The 14,335-nt window shown below is 67.0% G+C and overlaps 1 protein-coding gene across 2 annotated transcripts; it reads left to right on the forward strand.

Annotated features, from left to right (window-relative positions):
- The first annotated feature begins 222 nt into the window (after window positions 1-222).
- On the forward strand, window positions 223-6,283 carry C1QTNF12 (C1q and TNF related 12). 2 transcript variants are annotated; one of them, XM_055262090.2, is made up of 8 exons: window positions 223-565; window positions 3,318-3,434; window positions 3,533-3,644; window positions 3,730-3,881; window positions 4,283-4,391; window positions 4,671-4,775; window positions 4,926-5,004; window positions 6,083-6,283. In XM_055262090.2, exons 1-8 carry the CDS (start codon window positions 389-391, stop codon window positions 6,237-6,239), a joined length of 1,008 nt encoding a protein of 335 aa, XP_055118065.1. In that variant the 5' UTR covers window positions 223-388; the 3' UTR covers window positions 6,240-6,283. The 2 variants fall into 2 exon arrangements, with proteins under 2 accessions (XP_055118065.1, XP_055118066.1); XM_055262091.2 differs by having other exon boundaries at window positions 4,685-4,775.
- Window positions 6,284-14,335: the final 8,052 nt, after the last annotated feature.

A 14,335-nucleotide genomic window follows, 5' to 3' on the forward strand; every position in this document is an offset into this window, starting at 1 on the left:
GAAGAAGCAGCTGCAGGGGTCAGTGGAGGTGTCCGCCCCGTCTCCGCCCCTGGCCGTCCGGGCACCCGGGCGGCTGGCTGATCATCCGAGTGTGAGCCCCCACCCTGGAGCCCGCGAGGTCTGGGGAGGAGGAGGCGAGGGGAGGATTTACTGGGCGGCGGAGTGAGAAGGCCAGAGAGGACTGGCTGGGAGCGGGGGCCGGAGCGGGACCCCAGGGGGACCTGAGCGCCGTCGCGCCGCCGTTCCGGGCAGGTCCGCGCAGACATGCAGCGGCGGAGGCCGGGCGCGCCCCTGGGCCTCGCCCCCGCGCGGGGGCTCTGAGCGCCGGCCGTCCCCATGACTGCGCCCTGGCGAGACTCGCCGCGCTGAGCCGCCTCGGGACGGAGCCATGCGGCGCTGGTCCTGGGCCGTGGTCGTGGTCCTCCTCGGGCCGCAGCTCGTGCTCCTCGGGGGCGTTGGGGCCCGGCGGGAGGCACAGAGGACGCAGCAGCTCGGCCAGCGTGCAGATCTCCCCAACGCCACCGCCAGCGCGTCCTCCCGCGAGGGGCTGCCCGAGGCCCCCAAGGTATGCGGCCGGGACGCACGTGGGCCCTCGCAGGGCAGCTTCGGAGCTGGGGCTCTGGGGCGTCATCCCCCAGCAGGCTCTGTCCTGCCGGCTCTGCCTCCGGGTCGCCCTTTTCGAGGCTCGGCCACGGTCCTGCCTTGGGAATCTGCTGCAGCCCAGCCAGGCCGGCCTCTGGGAAGCCCTCTCCTCCTCTGCAGCCGGGACCTGGCCGCCAGCTGGCCTGGGGCGGGTGGGTGAAGGGGGGCTTCCCGTGGTTGGGGGGCTTCCCGTGGTTGGGGGCCACAGTTAACCCTTTGAAGCCTGGGCCTGCCGCGCCCTGAGGAATCTGTTGCTATTAGGTTAATTGCTGATTTGGGGGCGGGGGTGGGGGGCTCCGGCTGCTTGCTGGATGGTTCACCAGACCCCTTGGGAGCCCAGCGCCCATGATTCCTGCGGCTGGAGACGCCATGGAGAGCCTGTCCCTTGTGCTTTCTGGGGGTTCTGTGTTCATAGCACCCCCGCTTGCAGGTTAAGTCCTAGGGCCCCAGTCTGGCCAGGCGTCCTCACAAAGACAGAAGGCCCCGAGCCCACCTCAACCCTGGGCTTCCTCTCTCCTGCTCAGGGTCTCTCCAGGGGTCTTGGAGGGCAGGCATTGCTGCTGCCGTCGCGGGCCCCAGGACTGGGAGGGGAGCCGCAGTTGCCGGAGCAGCCCCCACCCCCGGCCCTCACACCTTTGATGCTGGTCTCCCTCCTCCCGAGGGCGTCTCTGCCGCAGCCAGCCTGGCTGCCTCTCAGCCCACGCGGCCCCCCGGAGCCCGAGGCCCCGTTTCCCAGATGGGCAGGCTGAGGAGAGTTGAGGCCGCGGCTCTGCCAGCTCAGGAAGGGTGGGCTGGTTCCCGGCGCTAGGGCCAGGCTGGCAGTGCTGGCAGGGGCGGGGCAGTGGGGGGTCTTCAGCAGTCCCAGCCAGTCCCCCTGGAAGGGAGGGGGCACCCCACTGCCCAGGGCCACTGTCCAGAGAACCTGCAGGGTGGTGGGCCTCCCTTGAAGGGTGCCGGCTGGAGAGCTGTGAGGTGTGCACTCAGGCTGGCCCTCCATGCTTCCAGGGTTGGGCAGTTCTCCTGCAGCCTGCTCTCTGTTGCCTCTGGCCCTCAGCCCCCAGATGGACGGATGCACAGGCCCCTCCAGGGCGCCGGGTCCCTCCAGCACATTGCGGGGGTGGTCACCAGGAGAGCAAGCAGATAGCGGATGCCTGAGGAGTGGGGGGAGGAGTTGGGTGGGAGGAGTGGGAGGAGGAATGGGGGGAGGAGGAGGTAGAGTGGGGGGAGGAGGGGAGAGGTGGGGAGGGGGGAGAGGAGTGGGGGAGGAGTGGGGGGAGGAGGGGAGAAGTGTGGGGGAGGAAGGGAGAAGAGTTGGGGGAGGACGAGGAAGAGTAGGGGAGGAGGGGAGAGGAGTAGGGGAGAAGTGGGGGAGGAGGGGAGAGGAGTGGGGAAGGAGTGGGGCGAAGAGGGGAGAGGAGTGGGGAGAGGAGTGGGGGAGGAGGGGAGACGAGTGGGGGAGGAGTGGGAGGAAGAGGAGAGAGGAGTGGGGGGAGGAGGGAGATGAGGAGTGGGGGGAGGAGGGAGATGAAGAGTGGGGGAGGAGGGGAGAGGAGTGGGGAAGAGGGGGGGAGGAGGGGGAAGAGTGGGGGGAGGAGGGGAGAGGTATGGGGGAGGAGGGGAGAGGTGTGGGGGAGGAGGGGAGAGGAGTGGGGGAGGAGGGAGATGAGTGGGGGAAGGAGTGGGATGAGGAGTAGGGGGAGGAGGGGGAAGAGGGGGGAGGAGGGGAGAGGTGTGGGAGAAGAGTGGGGGAGGAGGGGAGAGAGTGGGGGAGGAGTGGGGGGAGGAGGGAGACGAGTGGGGGAAGGAGTGGGGGGAGGAGGGGGAAGAGTGGGGGGAGGAGGGGAGAGGTGGGGAGGAGTGGGGGGAGGAGGAGGGAGGAATATGGGAGGAGGGAAGAGGAGTGGGGGGAGGAGGGAGATGAGTGGGGGAAGGAGGGGGAAGAGTGGGCGGAGAAGGGGGGAGGAGTGAGGAGTGGGGAGGAGTGGGGGGAGGAGGGGAGAGGAGTGGGGGAGGAGGGAGATGAGTGGGGGAAGGAGTGGGATGAGGAGTGGGGGGAGAAGGGGGAAGAGGGGGGAGGAGGGGGAAGAGTGGGGGGAGGACGGGAGAGGAGTGGGGGAGGAGCGGAGGAGGGGGAGGAATGTGGGAGGAGGGGAGAGAAGTGGGGGAGGAGGGAGATGAGCAGGGGGAAGGAGTGGGGGAGGAGGGGGAAGAGTGGGGGGAGAAGGGGAGAGGTGTGGGGGAGGAGTGGGGGTAGGAGGGAGATGAGTGGGGGGAGGAGGGGAAAGAGTAGGGGGAGGAGGGGAGAGGAGTGGGGGAGGAGCGGAGGAGGGGGAGGAATGTGGGAGGAGGGGAGAGAAGTGGGGGAGGAGGGAGATGAGTGGGGGAAGGAGTGGGGGGAGGAGGGGGAAGAGTGGGGGGAGGAGGGAAGAGGAGTCAGGGTGGAGTGAGGGGCTCAGGGCATCAGGCTCTGGCTGCGTCCACAGAAGCCCCGTGTGCTTGCCCTGCTGGTGCCCCTGGCATTGGGACGTCAGGGTTCTGATTCCCCCAAGGGCGGCCATGGGTCCTTCTCCTGGCCAGCAATGCCTTCCCTGGGTCTGCCCTGAGTGTCCCCCGCTGCCCTGGGGTCCCAGCTCTCTGCGCAGCCTCAGTGCGCTAGCCCCGTCCCATCCCTTCAGCCATCCCAGGCCTCAGGACCTGAGTTCTCCGATGCCCACATGACATGGCTGAACTTTGTCCGGCGGCCAGACGATGGCACCTCGAGGAAGCGGTGTGGAAGCAGGGACAAGAAGCCGGTGAGCCCCGCCCGGGCTGCTGCAGGGTCTGAGCGTGGGACAGGGTGTGGTGGTAGCTCCCACTGGGACCCTCACCTTCTTCTTCTGTCTTCCCCCAGTGGGATCTCTTCGGTCCCCCAGGACCTCCTGGGCCCCCTGGTCCCCCAGGACCTCCAGGTGCAGAAGTGACCCCGGAGACTCTGCTTCTCGAGTTTCAGGAGCTGCTGAAAGGTCAGCCGCCCTGCACTGCCCAGAGTCCAGACGTACCTGGGCCCCGCGCTGACCCTGCTGGCCACCTGTGCCCTCCTCCCCACAGAGGCCACGGAGCACCGGTTCTCAGGGCTTCTGGACCCGCTGCTGCCCCAGGGGGTGGGCCTTCGGCTGGTGGGCGAGGCCTTTCACTGCCGGCTGCAGGGCCCCCACCGGGTGGACAAGCGGACGCTGGTGGAGCTGCATGGTTTCCAGGCTGTGAGTGGGGCCAGAAGCTTAGAGCAGGGCGTTGGGTGGGCCACACAGGCAAGACGGGACCATACACACCGCCGGACACTCATGGGGCACGCACGTGGGTTGGGGGTTGGGGGCGGGGCTCGGAGGGCGAGGGGCTGCCTCGGGTCAGGTTTGGGAGGCCCTGGGGGCCCAGATCACACTTTATGCCCAGACTGAGCGTGGGTCTCCGGTAGCCGGGAGGTAGGGAGACCCTCCAAGTGTGGACTCGAGGGTCAGTGCGGTCGGTGCCCACAGTGAGCATGAGGCTCCCGGGGAGACCTTCTCTGAGTGAGGGGCTGTCGTTTGCAGGCACCTTCCCCAGGCGGGGTCTGTGGGATGGGGGCCAGGCCCCACGCTGGCCACTCACCCGCTGCCCCTCACAGCCTGCTGCCCAAGGTGCCTTCCTGCGAGGCTCCGGTCTGAGCCTGGCCTCAGGTCGGTTCACAGCCCCCGTGTCCGGCATCTTCCAGTTCTCTGCCAGTCTGCACGTGGGTGAGCCGGATGGGGCTGTGTGCCGTGTGCTGTGACGGGGCTGGGGCTGAGCTTTCTGGGGGTGCCTGGCATCACTGGCCCTGGGTGCGGGTCCCATTAGAGATCTGCCCTCTGCTCCATGGGGGGCCTTGTACCAGGCATGGGGTCCCTGCTACATGCCCGGCCTCAGGCGCCCCCTCCCCAGCCCCAGCAGCCACTCCTGGGCCTGTCCTCGGCCGTGTGCCCTGAAGCCCCTCCCCACCAGCCCCCACCCCGCCCCCCATGCACCACCCTCCCCAGGGCTGTCTCCGCAGACCACAGTGAGCTGCAGGGCAAGGCCCGGCTGCGGGCCCGGGACGTGGTGCGTGTTCTCATCTGTATTGAGTCCCTGTGCCAGCGCCACACGTGAGTGACCTCAGCCCCCGCTCCAGACGGCAGCCCCCAGACCACCCTTGGACGGGGCTCACAGGCCACAGGGGTCTCTGGGCACTGGGTGCGGGTCTTGGCCCCCTGGACCTGCAACACCTTCCCCTTGCCCTGTGGGGCTGTGTTCAGGTCCCTGGAGGCCGTCTCAGGCCTGGAGAGCAACAGCAGGGTCTTCACAGTACAGGTGCAGGGGCTGCTGCAGCTTCAGGTGAGGCTGGGCTGGGTGTCAGCGAGAGGGCTCGGTGCACTCAGGGGCCGGGCCGGGTGTGAGCTTGGGTGCACTCAGGGGCCGGGTGTGAACTCGGGTGCACTCAGGGGCCAGGTGTGAACTCGGGTGCACTCAGGGGCCGGGTGTGGGTTCGGATGCACTCAGGGGCCGGGCTGGGTGTGGGCTCGGGTGCACTCAGGGGCCGGGTGTGAACTTGTGTGCACTCAGGGGCCGGGTGTGAGATCGGGTGCACTCAGGGGCCGGGTGTGAACCCGGGTGCACTCAGGGGCCGGGTGTGGGCTCGGGTGCACTCAGGGGCCGGGTGTGAGATCGGGTGCACTCAGGGGCCGGGTGTGAACCCGGGTGCACTCAGGGGCCGGGTGTGGGCTCGGGTGCACTCAGGGGCCGGGTGTGAGATCGGGTGCACTCAGGGGCCGGGTGTGAACCCGGGTGCACTCAGGGGCCAGGTGTGGGCTCGGGTGCACTCAGGGGCCGAGTGTGAACTTGTGTGCACTCAGGGGCCGGGTGTGAACCCGGGTGCACTCAGGGGCCAGGTGTGGGCTCGGGTGCACTCAGGGGCCGGGTGTGAACCCGGGTGCACTCAGGGGCCAGGTGTGGGCTCGGGTGCACTCAGGGGCGGAGTGTGAACTCGTGTGCACTCGGGCCGGGTGTGAGCTCGGGTGCACTCAGGGGCCGGGTGTGGGCTCGGGTGCACTCAGGGGCTGGGTGTGGGCTCGGATGCACTCAGGGGCCGGGCTGGGTGTGAGCTTGGGTGCACTCAGGGGCGGAGTGTGAACTCGTGTGCACTCAGGGGCCGGGTGTGAGCTCGGGTGCACTCAGGGGCCGGGTGTGGGCTCGGGTGCACTCAGGGGCCGGGTGTGAGCTGAGCTCAGGTGCACTCGGGCTGGGTGTGAGCGGGAGGGCTCCGGTGCAACCAGGGGCCGGCTGTGAGCTCGGTGCACTCAGGGTGCAGACTTCTGGGGCCTCGGCACCTCCTAGCACAGGGCAGGTGGGCAGACGTTGGCCACCGGGTGGCTGGGTTGTGGCTGCGGTTGTGACGTCCCCGTGCTTCTTACAGGCTGGACAATACACTTCTGTGTTTGTGGACAATGGCTCCGGGGCCGTCCTCACCATCCAGGCGAGCTCCAGCTTCTCCGGGCTGCTCCTGGGCACGTGAGGGCGCCGAGGGGGGCTGGGTGAGGAGCTGCCGCCGGATCCCGGTACCCTCCCACTGATGCCCGTGGTCACCACAATAAAGAGCTCTCCACCCTCCCCACCACCCTCGAGTGCTGCCTGGATGTTTCACTGGGGGTGGAGGCCGGGCTGCCAAGGTCAGTGGGAGATGGGTGGGGGCAGAAGGGTGCTGTTCACACGGGAGCCCAGTAGCTTGGAGTACGGGCCGTAGAGCCTCCCTCGGGGCCGACTTGCCTGGCCTGGGGTTATGGTGATGGCCACAGGCTGGGCGCTGCCCTGGCAGCCCCTGCAGGAGCCACGTCGACCTTGAGAACAAGGACCACTGTCTGTGCCGGCCCCACTCAGCTCTGCCCACGGCCTGTCCAGCCTTGCGGGGGCAGCAGGCCGTGGGGCACTGGAAGCCCCAGAGGTTGGGGAGCAGCACTGCTCTGGGCCCTCGGGAGGCCTGCGTCCTGTGGGGGGCTCTGTGCAGGGCAAGAAGACATGCAGGCCACACACGGGACTGCGTGCTTGCATGCGCTGGCCGCCGCAGGCGTGTGGAGTTGAAAGGCACCCCTGTGGGCTCAGGTGCACCCAGACCGTGCCGTGCCCGGGGCACCCAGGTGGAGCAGGGCTGGGACCAGCAGGCTTCTCCTCGCCTGCCCTTGGGATGGCCGCATCCTAATAACCAGGACCCCTCAGGGGCCTTAGGGGCCAGAATTGCCCCATGGAGGGTGGGGTGGGCCCCATATGTGACCCACATGCCGCTGCCCCCTGGCAGGTCTTGTGGATTTGGGCCCCACCCCCACCCCCACCGCCACCCCATTTTGGCTCTGGCAAACCCAGACCAAAGAGTGTAAACTGGCCTCAGGACGTCTGGGCCTCTGCTGAGCTGTGGAGATGCCCTCTCTGGTTGGCATCCAGTGCCCTTAGTCGCTAGTGGGGTTGGGGAGGTTGGAAGAGGCCAGAGCCCATGGCTGTTACCCCTCCCCTGGGACCTGGACCTGCCTGGGGCTGGCACAGAAGGGGCCCTCCCCAAGGCTTGCTGGGCAGTGAGGCGGGACGGCCCAGCCCCGCGACGAGGTGTGTGGGCAGGCGCCAATCGGCACGAGGTGGGCTTGGCTGCTGACCCGTCCCCACCTCTCTCCCTGGGCCCCCCAGGGTGGCATCAGGGGCTGGGGCTGTCTGGAGGGGCCTCTGCTTCACTTGCCAAGGCTGTGGCCACCGCCTGGGGACGTCCAGGGGATGTCCAGCTGGGCAAGGGCCGGTGTGGGGCACCATCCTGGGGCCCCCAACAGCTCCCGCACCACCTCCCAAGTGCTGAGGCCCTGATGTGGGGCTGTGGGATACCAGGCCAGATGGAAAAGCCCCCACTTAGGGGCTCCTCTCTGCCCTCAGCACCCCTTCCGTGGGCACGGCCTGCCCCCTGGGGCCTGGATCCGGAACGGGGGGGTCTCCCTTCTGCGGCCCCTGCCCTGCTAGGCCACAGCACTCGAGAGTGCTCCCTTCCAGAGAGTCGGGCGGCTGGCATCCACACAGAGGGAACCGAAACTGTGCCGGGCCCTCCTGGAGCTGAGTCAGCGGGGACAGCGTTGTGGGGGCCCTGAGGAAGCAGAGGCAGGATTGTGGCCTGTACCTTCCTGGGCGGCGTGAGACCCGGGCCGCGGACTCCCCTGTTGGCTTCCAGTTTTCAGTGGCTCCTCCCCAACCTTGCGGGCCAACCCTGGGCAAACATGGGCCAGGGGCAGCACCCAGGATCAGGCAGCACCCAGGATCAGGCAGCACCCAGCCGGGCCCTGCTGAACACCACCTGGGGCCTCACCATCTGGGAATGGGGGCCCTTTAGGTTCTTCAGCAGCAGCCAGTCCCCCACCCTACCCAGCCCCGGAGGTAGGAGCTGTGATGACAGAGGGGCCGTGTAGAGCAAGACGGAGATGAGAGACAAAGAGACGTGGAGGAGGGGGCGGGATGGTGGCCGGGGCTGAATGAGTTGGGGGCCAGGGCCCAGGTGAATGGGGGCAGTGGGGGCTGGGGCGGGGACCACGGCCGGGGTGAATGATGGGGGGCCGGGGCCGGGGTGAATGAGGTAGGGGATGGGGGCTGGTTGGGGGTGGCAGGGGGCTGGCATGGGGGCCAGGGTGAATGAAGGGGGGGCCGGGGCCAGGGTGAATGGGGGGGGGTGGGGATGTCCTGGTGCTGGCACCACCTCCCTGGCCTCTGCCTCCTCTGCCTCCTGGTTTCTGCCCCCGTGGGAGGTGATCAGCCACTTAGCTGCAATTCCCCTGGAATATGCCATCTCCAGCCCCCGCTGGGCACCCAGGAGCAAAGGAATGGACAGGTCGGGGTGGGGTGGGCAGCCTCACAGGAGGGTCCAGGCCCCCAGCCCACCCAGCCCAGGCTCCATCCTCTGGCCCAGCCCAGCTGCACCCCTTCCTTCTCTCTCTGCCTCACCTCCTGGGCTGGACCCACACTGCAATGTTTGCCATAGAAGGGACCCTGGACTCTTGACGAGGGTGGGAGATGCCTGAGCGTGCGGTCCCCGGGGCAGGCTCAGGCCAGCCAGAGCTGCTGTTGCTCGGGGTCTGGGCTGGCTGGGGGACCTGGGGAGCCCAAGGAAATGGACCTCTTCAGGCCTGTGCCCCCCGGTTTGGGAGCTGGGGTATTGAGTGTCCCAAGGGTCTGGCAGCTTCGCGGACCCTGGCAGGAACAGAGCCAGAGCAACTAGCTCCGTGCTGGACGGCCTCAGCCTGACCCCTGATGCCTGACCCCATGCCCTGAGCCGCAGGGAGCTGCCGGCTTCTCCGTGACCTCCACCAGGGCTGACTTCCCAGAACTGCAGTCCGACCCTGCTGCCTGGCCGGGGCTGGGGGCATCGGAAACTGCTGCTATGGGCTTCCTGCCATCCTGGGAGGGGCCATGCCCGGTGCGGGGACACTCCCCCTGCCAACCCTCCAGCTCGCCCGCTCACAGGACCAGCCCTTCCCTAGAGTCCCAGCTGGACCTGCCTGGCCCACCCTGCCCCGGGGCTGCCTCGGCTGGGTTGGAGCCAGTATTCCCAGCCCTGGTGCTGTCCTGGTCTTGAACGGACAGAAATGCGGATGGGAGCTTAGGGCAACCAGGAAGTCCTCTTGGGGCCAGGTGCGGCGGCCACCCTGAAGAGGCAGCAGGAGCCAGGGGAGGCGAGGCTGGGGACTCCTGGCTGTGAGGAGGAGGCTGGGCCCCGCTCCGGCCCCGCCTGTCAGGTGTGGACACCATTTGCCATCCGTCACCGGTTGGGCTACGTGGGACCCACTGTTGGGGTACGTGGGAGATGCGGCTGCCCTGGCCTGGCCCCTGGGGGCGCCTGGGTGTGGACCCTGGGGCTGCAGCCAGGACAGGCAGGCGCTGGAGGCCCAGCTTTGGCATCTGACTTCGCCTTCCTCTCCCCACCCCTGCCGCCCCTGCCACCCTGCTGCCCTGCAGCTGGGAGGGTGTCTGCTCCAAGGCCCCTTCGGGCTGCCTGCCAGCCTCTCTGGAGTAAGCCCAGGGCGTTCCTGGGGCCTGTCCCAGGCCCCAGACCACACCACACATGGTGACCACTGTCATCTGGGCCTTGGAACAAGAGTGGCCTAGGGGCGTGTGGGGGCATCTGGGGGCTGTGTAGGATCCAAACAGACCTGCCTGCCCTCCTTTTTAAAAATCTATGTACCCAGGTGCCCTGTGTTGACCCTGGGTTGACAGTTGTGTGTCCCCGTGGCTGCTGCATGTGTGCCCATGTGTCTGCACATCTGTGTGGGCCTCTGCCCTGGGACTGGGACTCTCTACAGAGCCAGCAGTACGGCCCCCTTGGGAGCAAACCCAGGGCAGCCATCCAGGGCCCCGGGCCTGAGCCCTGGGCTGGCCACTCAGTGCCTGGAACAGGCGTGGCCGGGGTCCCTGGGGTCCAGGAGGCCACATAGCCTTGGTCTTGCCAGGGACAACAGAGGGGCCCATGGAGCTGTGATGGCTGCTTCGGCATTTGGGGCTCCCTGAACTGGGTGAAGGGGTCCAGGGAGGGGGCTCCCACCCCCAGCTGGGGGCTGCTGAGCGCACTGTCCTGAGGGGAAGCTCTTTCCTGCCTGCGGAGTGCTGCCCTGGGATCTGCTGTGCTCGGAGGCCGCTGGGAGCTGGAGCTGGAGCTGGGGGCAGAGCTCGGTGCTGCATCCTGGGGCCATTGCTCACGGGCTGGGCTTGGCCAGTCTGCGATTGGACTCCCAGTTCAGGCCACTCTGAGCTGTGGTGACCTCAGGACCTGTCCCCCAGAGGTCTCCCTCACCCTGACCCTGGAATGGCAGCGTGTCTGGGTGCAGGAACACGCCCTGGCCCTGCCTGTGCCTGCTGAGCCACCGGCGTGTCTGTCCGCCTGCGCATCTGACTGCTGTACAGGTGGGCCTGGCACCAGAGGCCTGGGGACAAAGGGTCTTTGTTTGGGAGGCTGGGGGCAGCCCCTGCTCTGGGGCAGTGACTCACGGGTGCCTCGGTGTGATGATATCTGTGTTGCGACAGCCATGTGTCATGTGTGTGACCCAGCCCAGCAGGGCCTCCTGCCCACCCTGCGCCCACGGCCCTCAAGTGGGGGTGACGAGAAGCGTGACAGGTGGGGGCTGGGCAAACCCCATCTCCGCGGGGAAGCGTCTCCAGACCCCTTGGGCCCCCAGCCCGCATGCCTGGGCCTCTCCCTGCCACACAGGGGTGTGCAAGACACCTCTCTGCAGCAGGAGGCACCACGGCCGGACTCAGGCCCTCCGGACGGGTGCCTTTTAGGCTGAGTTCAACTGTTCCTGGGTTGGAAGGTCTGGGTGGGGCGGTTGAGGGTGAGGCACCGTGACCGTTGCCCTGGTGGGAACTTGGGCCTGGCTCTGCCCATCCATCACTCTCTCTCCGGTCTGAGGTGGGCAGCGGCGGGTGCAGGGCCCCTGGGGGAGGCTGGGGCCGCTGAGACCTTCAGACGCCACCGGAGGGAGGGGCTGAGGCTTGGGTTTCCTTCTGCTCTGGTCACCGGGCTGGGTCAGGCCCCGGGTCAGCGGGGAGGGGAGCTGGACTGCGGCCCTCCTGGGCTCCTGTCCTGCCTGCCCGGCTCGCCCTGGAAGATCTGCAGCCACCTGTGGTGTTTACTCTGGAGGATGCAGCTGAGGAGGTCCTGGCAGGGCCACACTCGTAACCCCTGGCTTCTCAGCCGTGGGCGCAGTCTTGCACCCTGGCTAGCTGAGTTGAGGGGGCTTTGCGGCATCTGTGGCCCCGACCAGGGCAGCGTGCCCAAGCCCCAGTCCAGGGAGAGGCCTCGCTGGGCAACGCGACCAGGACAGAGGCCGAGGCTGGATGGGTGGGGAGCGCCTGGGGCCTTCCAGATCCTCCTTCCTGCCCCCTCCCACCTCGACCTCCCTTCAGCCCCTCGGCTGCAGCCGCCTCTCCTCGGATCACTCATCCACTGTCTACCTCTGCTGGGAACCTCGGTGAGGGAGGCTCAGATCCTTGGGGAGGGAGGAGGGGGTGGGTCCCAGAGAGACCTTCCGAGGAGGACGGGGTGGGGCCAGATCTTGGTTCTTCTCCTTTGGGTGGTTCTGACCTGGCCAGCGTGGTGCAGTGTGGCCATCGGGGCAGGGCCAGTGGCACCAGCCTCTGGTAGGGAGGGTGCGGAGGGCAGGGAGGCCAGAGAAGGAGGGGCTGTGAGTGCTGGGGGTGGGGAAAGGAGTGTGGACACCCACAGAGGCCAACTTGATGGGGTGGCGTGGGTTTCAGCTCCCAAGGCTGAGGGAAGGTCCTCTGGGTGGGGGCTGGGAGGTGACCTTACGGGGAGGCCCGGGGTTTGGGCTGTGCCCCCTCAAAAGCCTTCTCTTTGAGGACCCCAGAGATTGGCCAGGCCTGTGGGATGGACACAGAGGTCTTTCCCCTCAGCCCACAGTGGGAGAGGGAGATGCCAGCTCACCCCAGAGTAGGAAACCAGGAAAAAGAGCCAAGCCCTTCCCAGGCCCCTGAAACCAGGGAGCAGGCCCCACACAGCCAGTCCAAGGAGCTGGAAACTCCTCTTTCACGGGCTGTTGGTGGGCCCAGGAAGCAGGGGCCTTGCGTGAACAAGGGGCCTCCTCTCTCCTCCGGGCCCCACGCTGGGTGCGGAGGGCCTGGCATGCACCTGTCTCTGGCCAACTGCTCCCCAGGACTTCCCAGGCCGTCTGGACCGCTGGGGGTTTCCATTCCTGCAATGTCAGCCGGTCTTACGGTGCCATGGCTGGGGAGCCTGGGGCAGGTGGGGCCACAGGAGGGCCGTGACCCCCTTAGACCTGAGGACTCTGAGCTGGGACAGTCGGCCAGGGAGAGGGTGGAAGAGTCTGGGGTGACCCAGGCTGCAGGGGCAGCCCTGCTGCAGGCTGGACTGATGGAAGCCTGCTGGGAACAGGGTGTGGGCTGAGCCCTGGGGGGAAGAGAAGATCTGGGCCCAGTCAGTGCTGGGCGTCTGTGATGCTGCAAGGCTGCAGGAGCCCCTGCCTGCGTCTGCACCGAGGAGCGCCGGGCACAGGGAACTGGGCTGGCATCCTGGGGCTGCTGGACGGGGCGTCTTCCCTCGCAGCCCTGGAGGCCACGCTCCTGACTCTGGGTAGAGCCCTTCCTTGCCTGGTGGGGTGGGGGTGGGGGTCCTCAATCCTTGGCCAGCAGAGGCATCGCCCGGATGTCAGTCTCTGGCCACACAGCGGCTTTCCCAGGTCTTTTCTGGTAAGGACGCCAGTTCCGTGGGAGTAAGGCCACCTCACGACCTCGCGTCAACGCGATTCCACCTGCAGAGACCTGACTTCCAGACAAAGTCAGTTTGTAGCTGCTGGGTTAGGGCTTCGAATATCTTTTAGGGGGCACAATTCAGTCCCATAACAGGAGCCTTGACAGCCAGGATCCCAGCCAGGCACAGGTGGGCAGGTGGAAACCTGGAGGCCTCAGCGGTGGGGGTGCCTCCGAATGCAGGTAGCACTTTGCATCTTGGGGGCGACCACCCAGGCCACAGGCCCAGTGGGTACCCAGGGCTGGCCCAGAGAGCTGGAGCTGACATCAGGTGCCTGCACGCCAGCCTCGGGGGGCAGAGAGGCAGGACCTCAGTCCCCAGGAGAAGGGCAGAGGGGGGTGCTCTCCTCCTGGGGGATCCTGAAGGGACCAGAGCCCATCGTCTTGGCTTGACCTGCATTCCCTGCCAGCCATGTGTCTCCTGGGGGCTGTGTGCGTGTGGCGGCGCCGTGCCCGTCCAGCCTCTGACACTGTCCCCTCCATGGTAGGCTCTCGGGGCCACTAAAGGAGAAACATCTGTGTGGCTGAGGAAGAGTCGTATTCCAAGTTCCCACATGGAAATGAATTCGGTGACCTCCCCATCTCCTGAGGGCCTCCTGGTTTGGCCCTGGTCTCCGGGAACTGAGTAACTGGGTGGGTGGGGAGCTGTACAAGCTAAGACCAGGGAAGGACGCCTGGGGGAGGGGATGCCACGGCCCATGCACAGTCGAATGGAGCCACAGGGCAGGGAGACACCAGGGAGCAGGGAGGATCTACAGGGCAAGTTCCAGGTGAGACCAGAGAGAGCTGCAGCTGCCCCAGCTCTGGGAAGCCCCCAGCCCTCCTGAGGCCCTGCTTTCAGCCCACATATCCTCTGAACCCGTTCACCACGGTACGGCTGGGGAGGGTCAGCCTGGGGCAGGCTTTGTTCTGTTACGAAACGTAATGTCTTAGGCTGAAAAACACTAAATTTCCATTTTTTTGTAGGTCAGAAGTGGTTGTAAACTGGATTTTTGGACTTCCTATTGGGAGTCTTGCACATTTGCACTCTTTTCCATAGGGGTCAACTCTTTGGAGCCACAAAGAACTGGGCAATGCAGGCCAGAGGTGTGGGAGTCCAGCCCTCGGTTCGAATTCCGCTCTCCACTGTCCATGGGGTCCTCAGCAAGCCCTCTGGCCTCTCCAAGCACACACAGGGTTCCTCAAGCAATTCCAAACTCCAGAGGAGACATCCCAGGTAAAATCGGATGGCAGGGACCTGGGACGCCACTGTGATGGGCAGCCCCTGGGCTCGAGTCTATGACTCCCACGGGAGGGCAGGGCCCCATCCTGCTCACACCGGGGTCCCCAGCCCTGGATTCTCACGAGTCCTTGTCCAAGAACAAACTGTGCA

The sequence above is a fragment of the Symphalangus syndactylus genome, chromosome 22 (assembly GCF_028878055.3).
Source record: "Symphalangus syndactylus isolate Jambi chromosome 22, NHGRI_mSymSyn1-v2.1_pri, whole genome shotgun sequence".
Taxonomy (NCBI): Eukaryota; Metazoa; Chordata; class Mammalia; order Primates; family Hylobatidae; genus Symphalangus; species Symphalangus syndactylus.

What these genes read in the sequence shown, in the direction of transcription:
- C1QTNF12 (XM_055262090.2), top strand. Translation starts at nt 389, where the DNA reads ATGCGGCGCTGGTCCTGGGCCGTGGTCGTGGTCCTCCTCGGGCCGCAG. An exon ending in GAAGCAGGGACAAGAAGCCG is followed by an intron (nt 3,435 to 3,532) that starts GTGAGCCCCGCC and finishes GTCTTCCCCCAG; the next exon opens with TGGGATCTCTTCGGTCCCCC. An exon ending in GTTTCAGGAGCTGCTGAAAG is followed by an intron (nt 3,645 to 3,729) that starts GTCAGCCGCCCT and finishes TCCTCCCCACAG; the next exon opens with AGGCCACGGAGCACCGGTTC.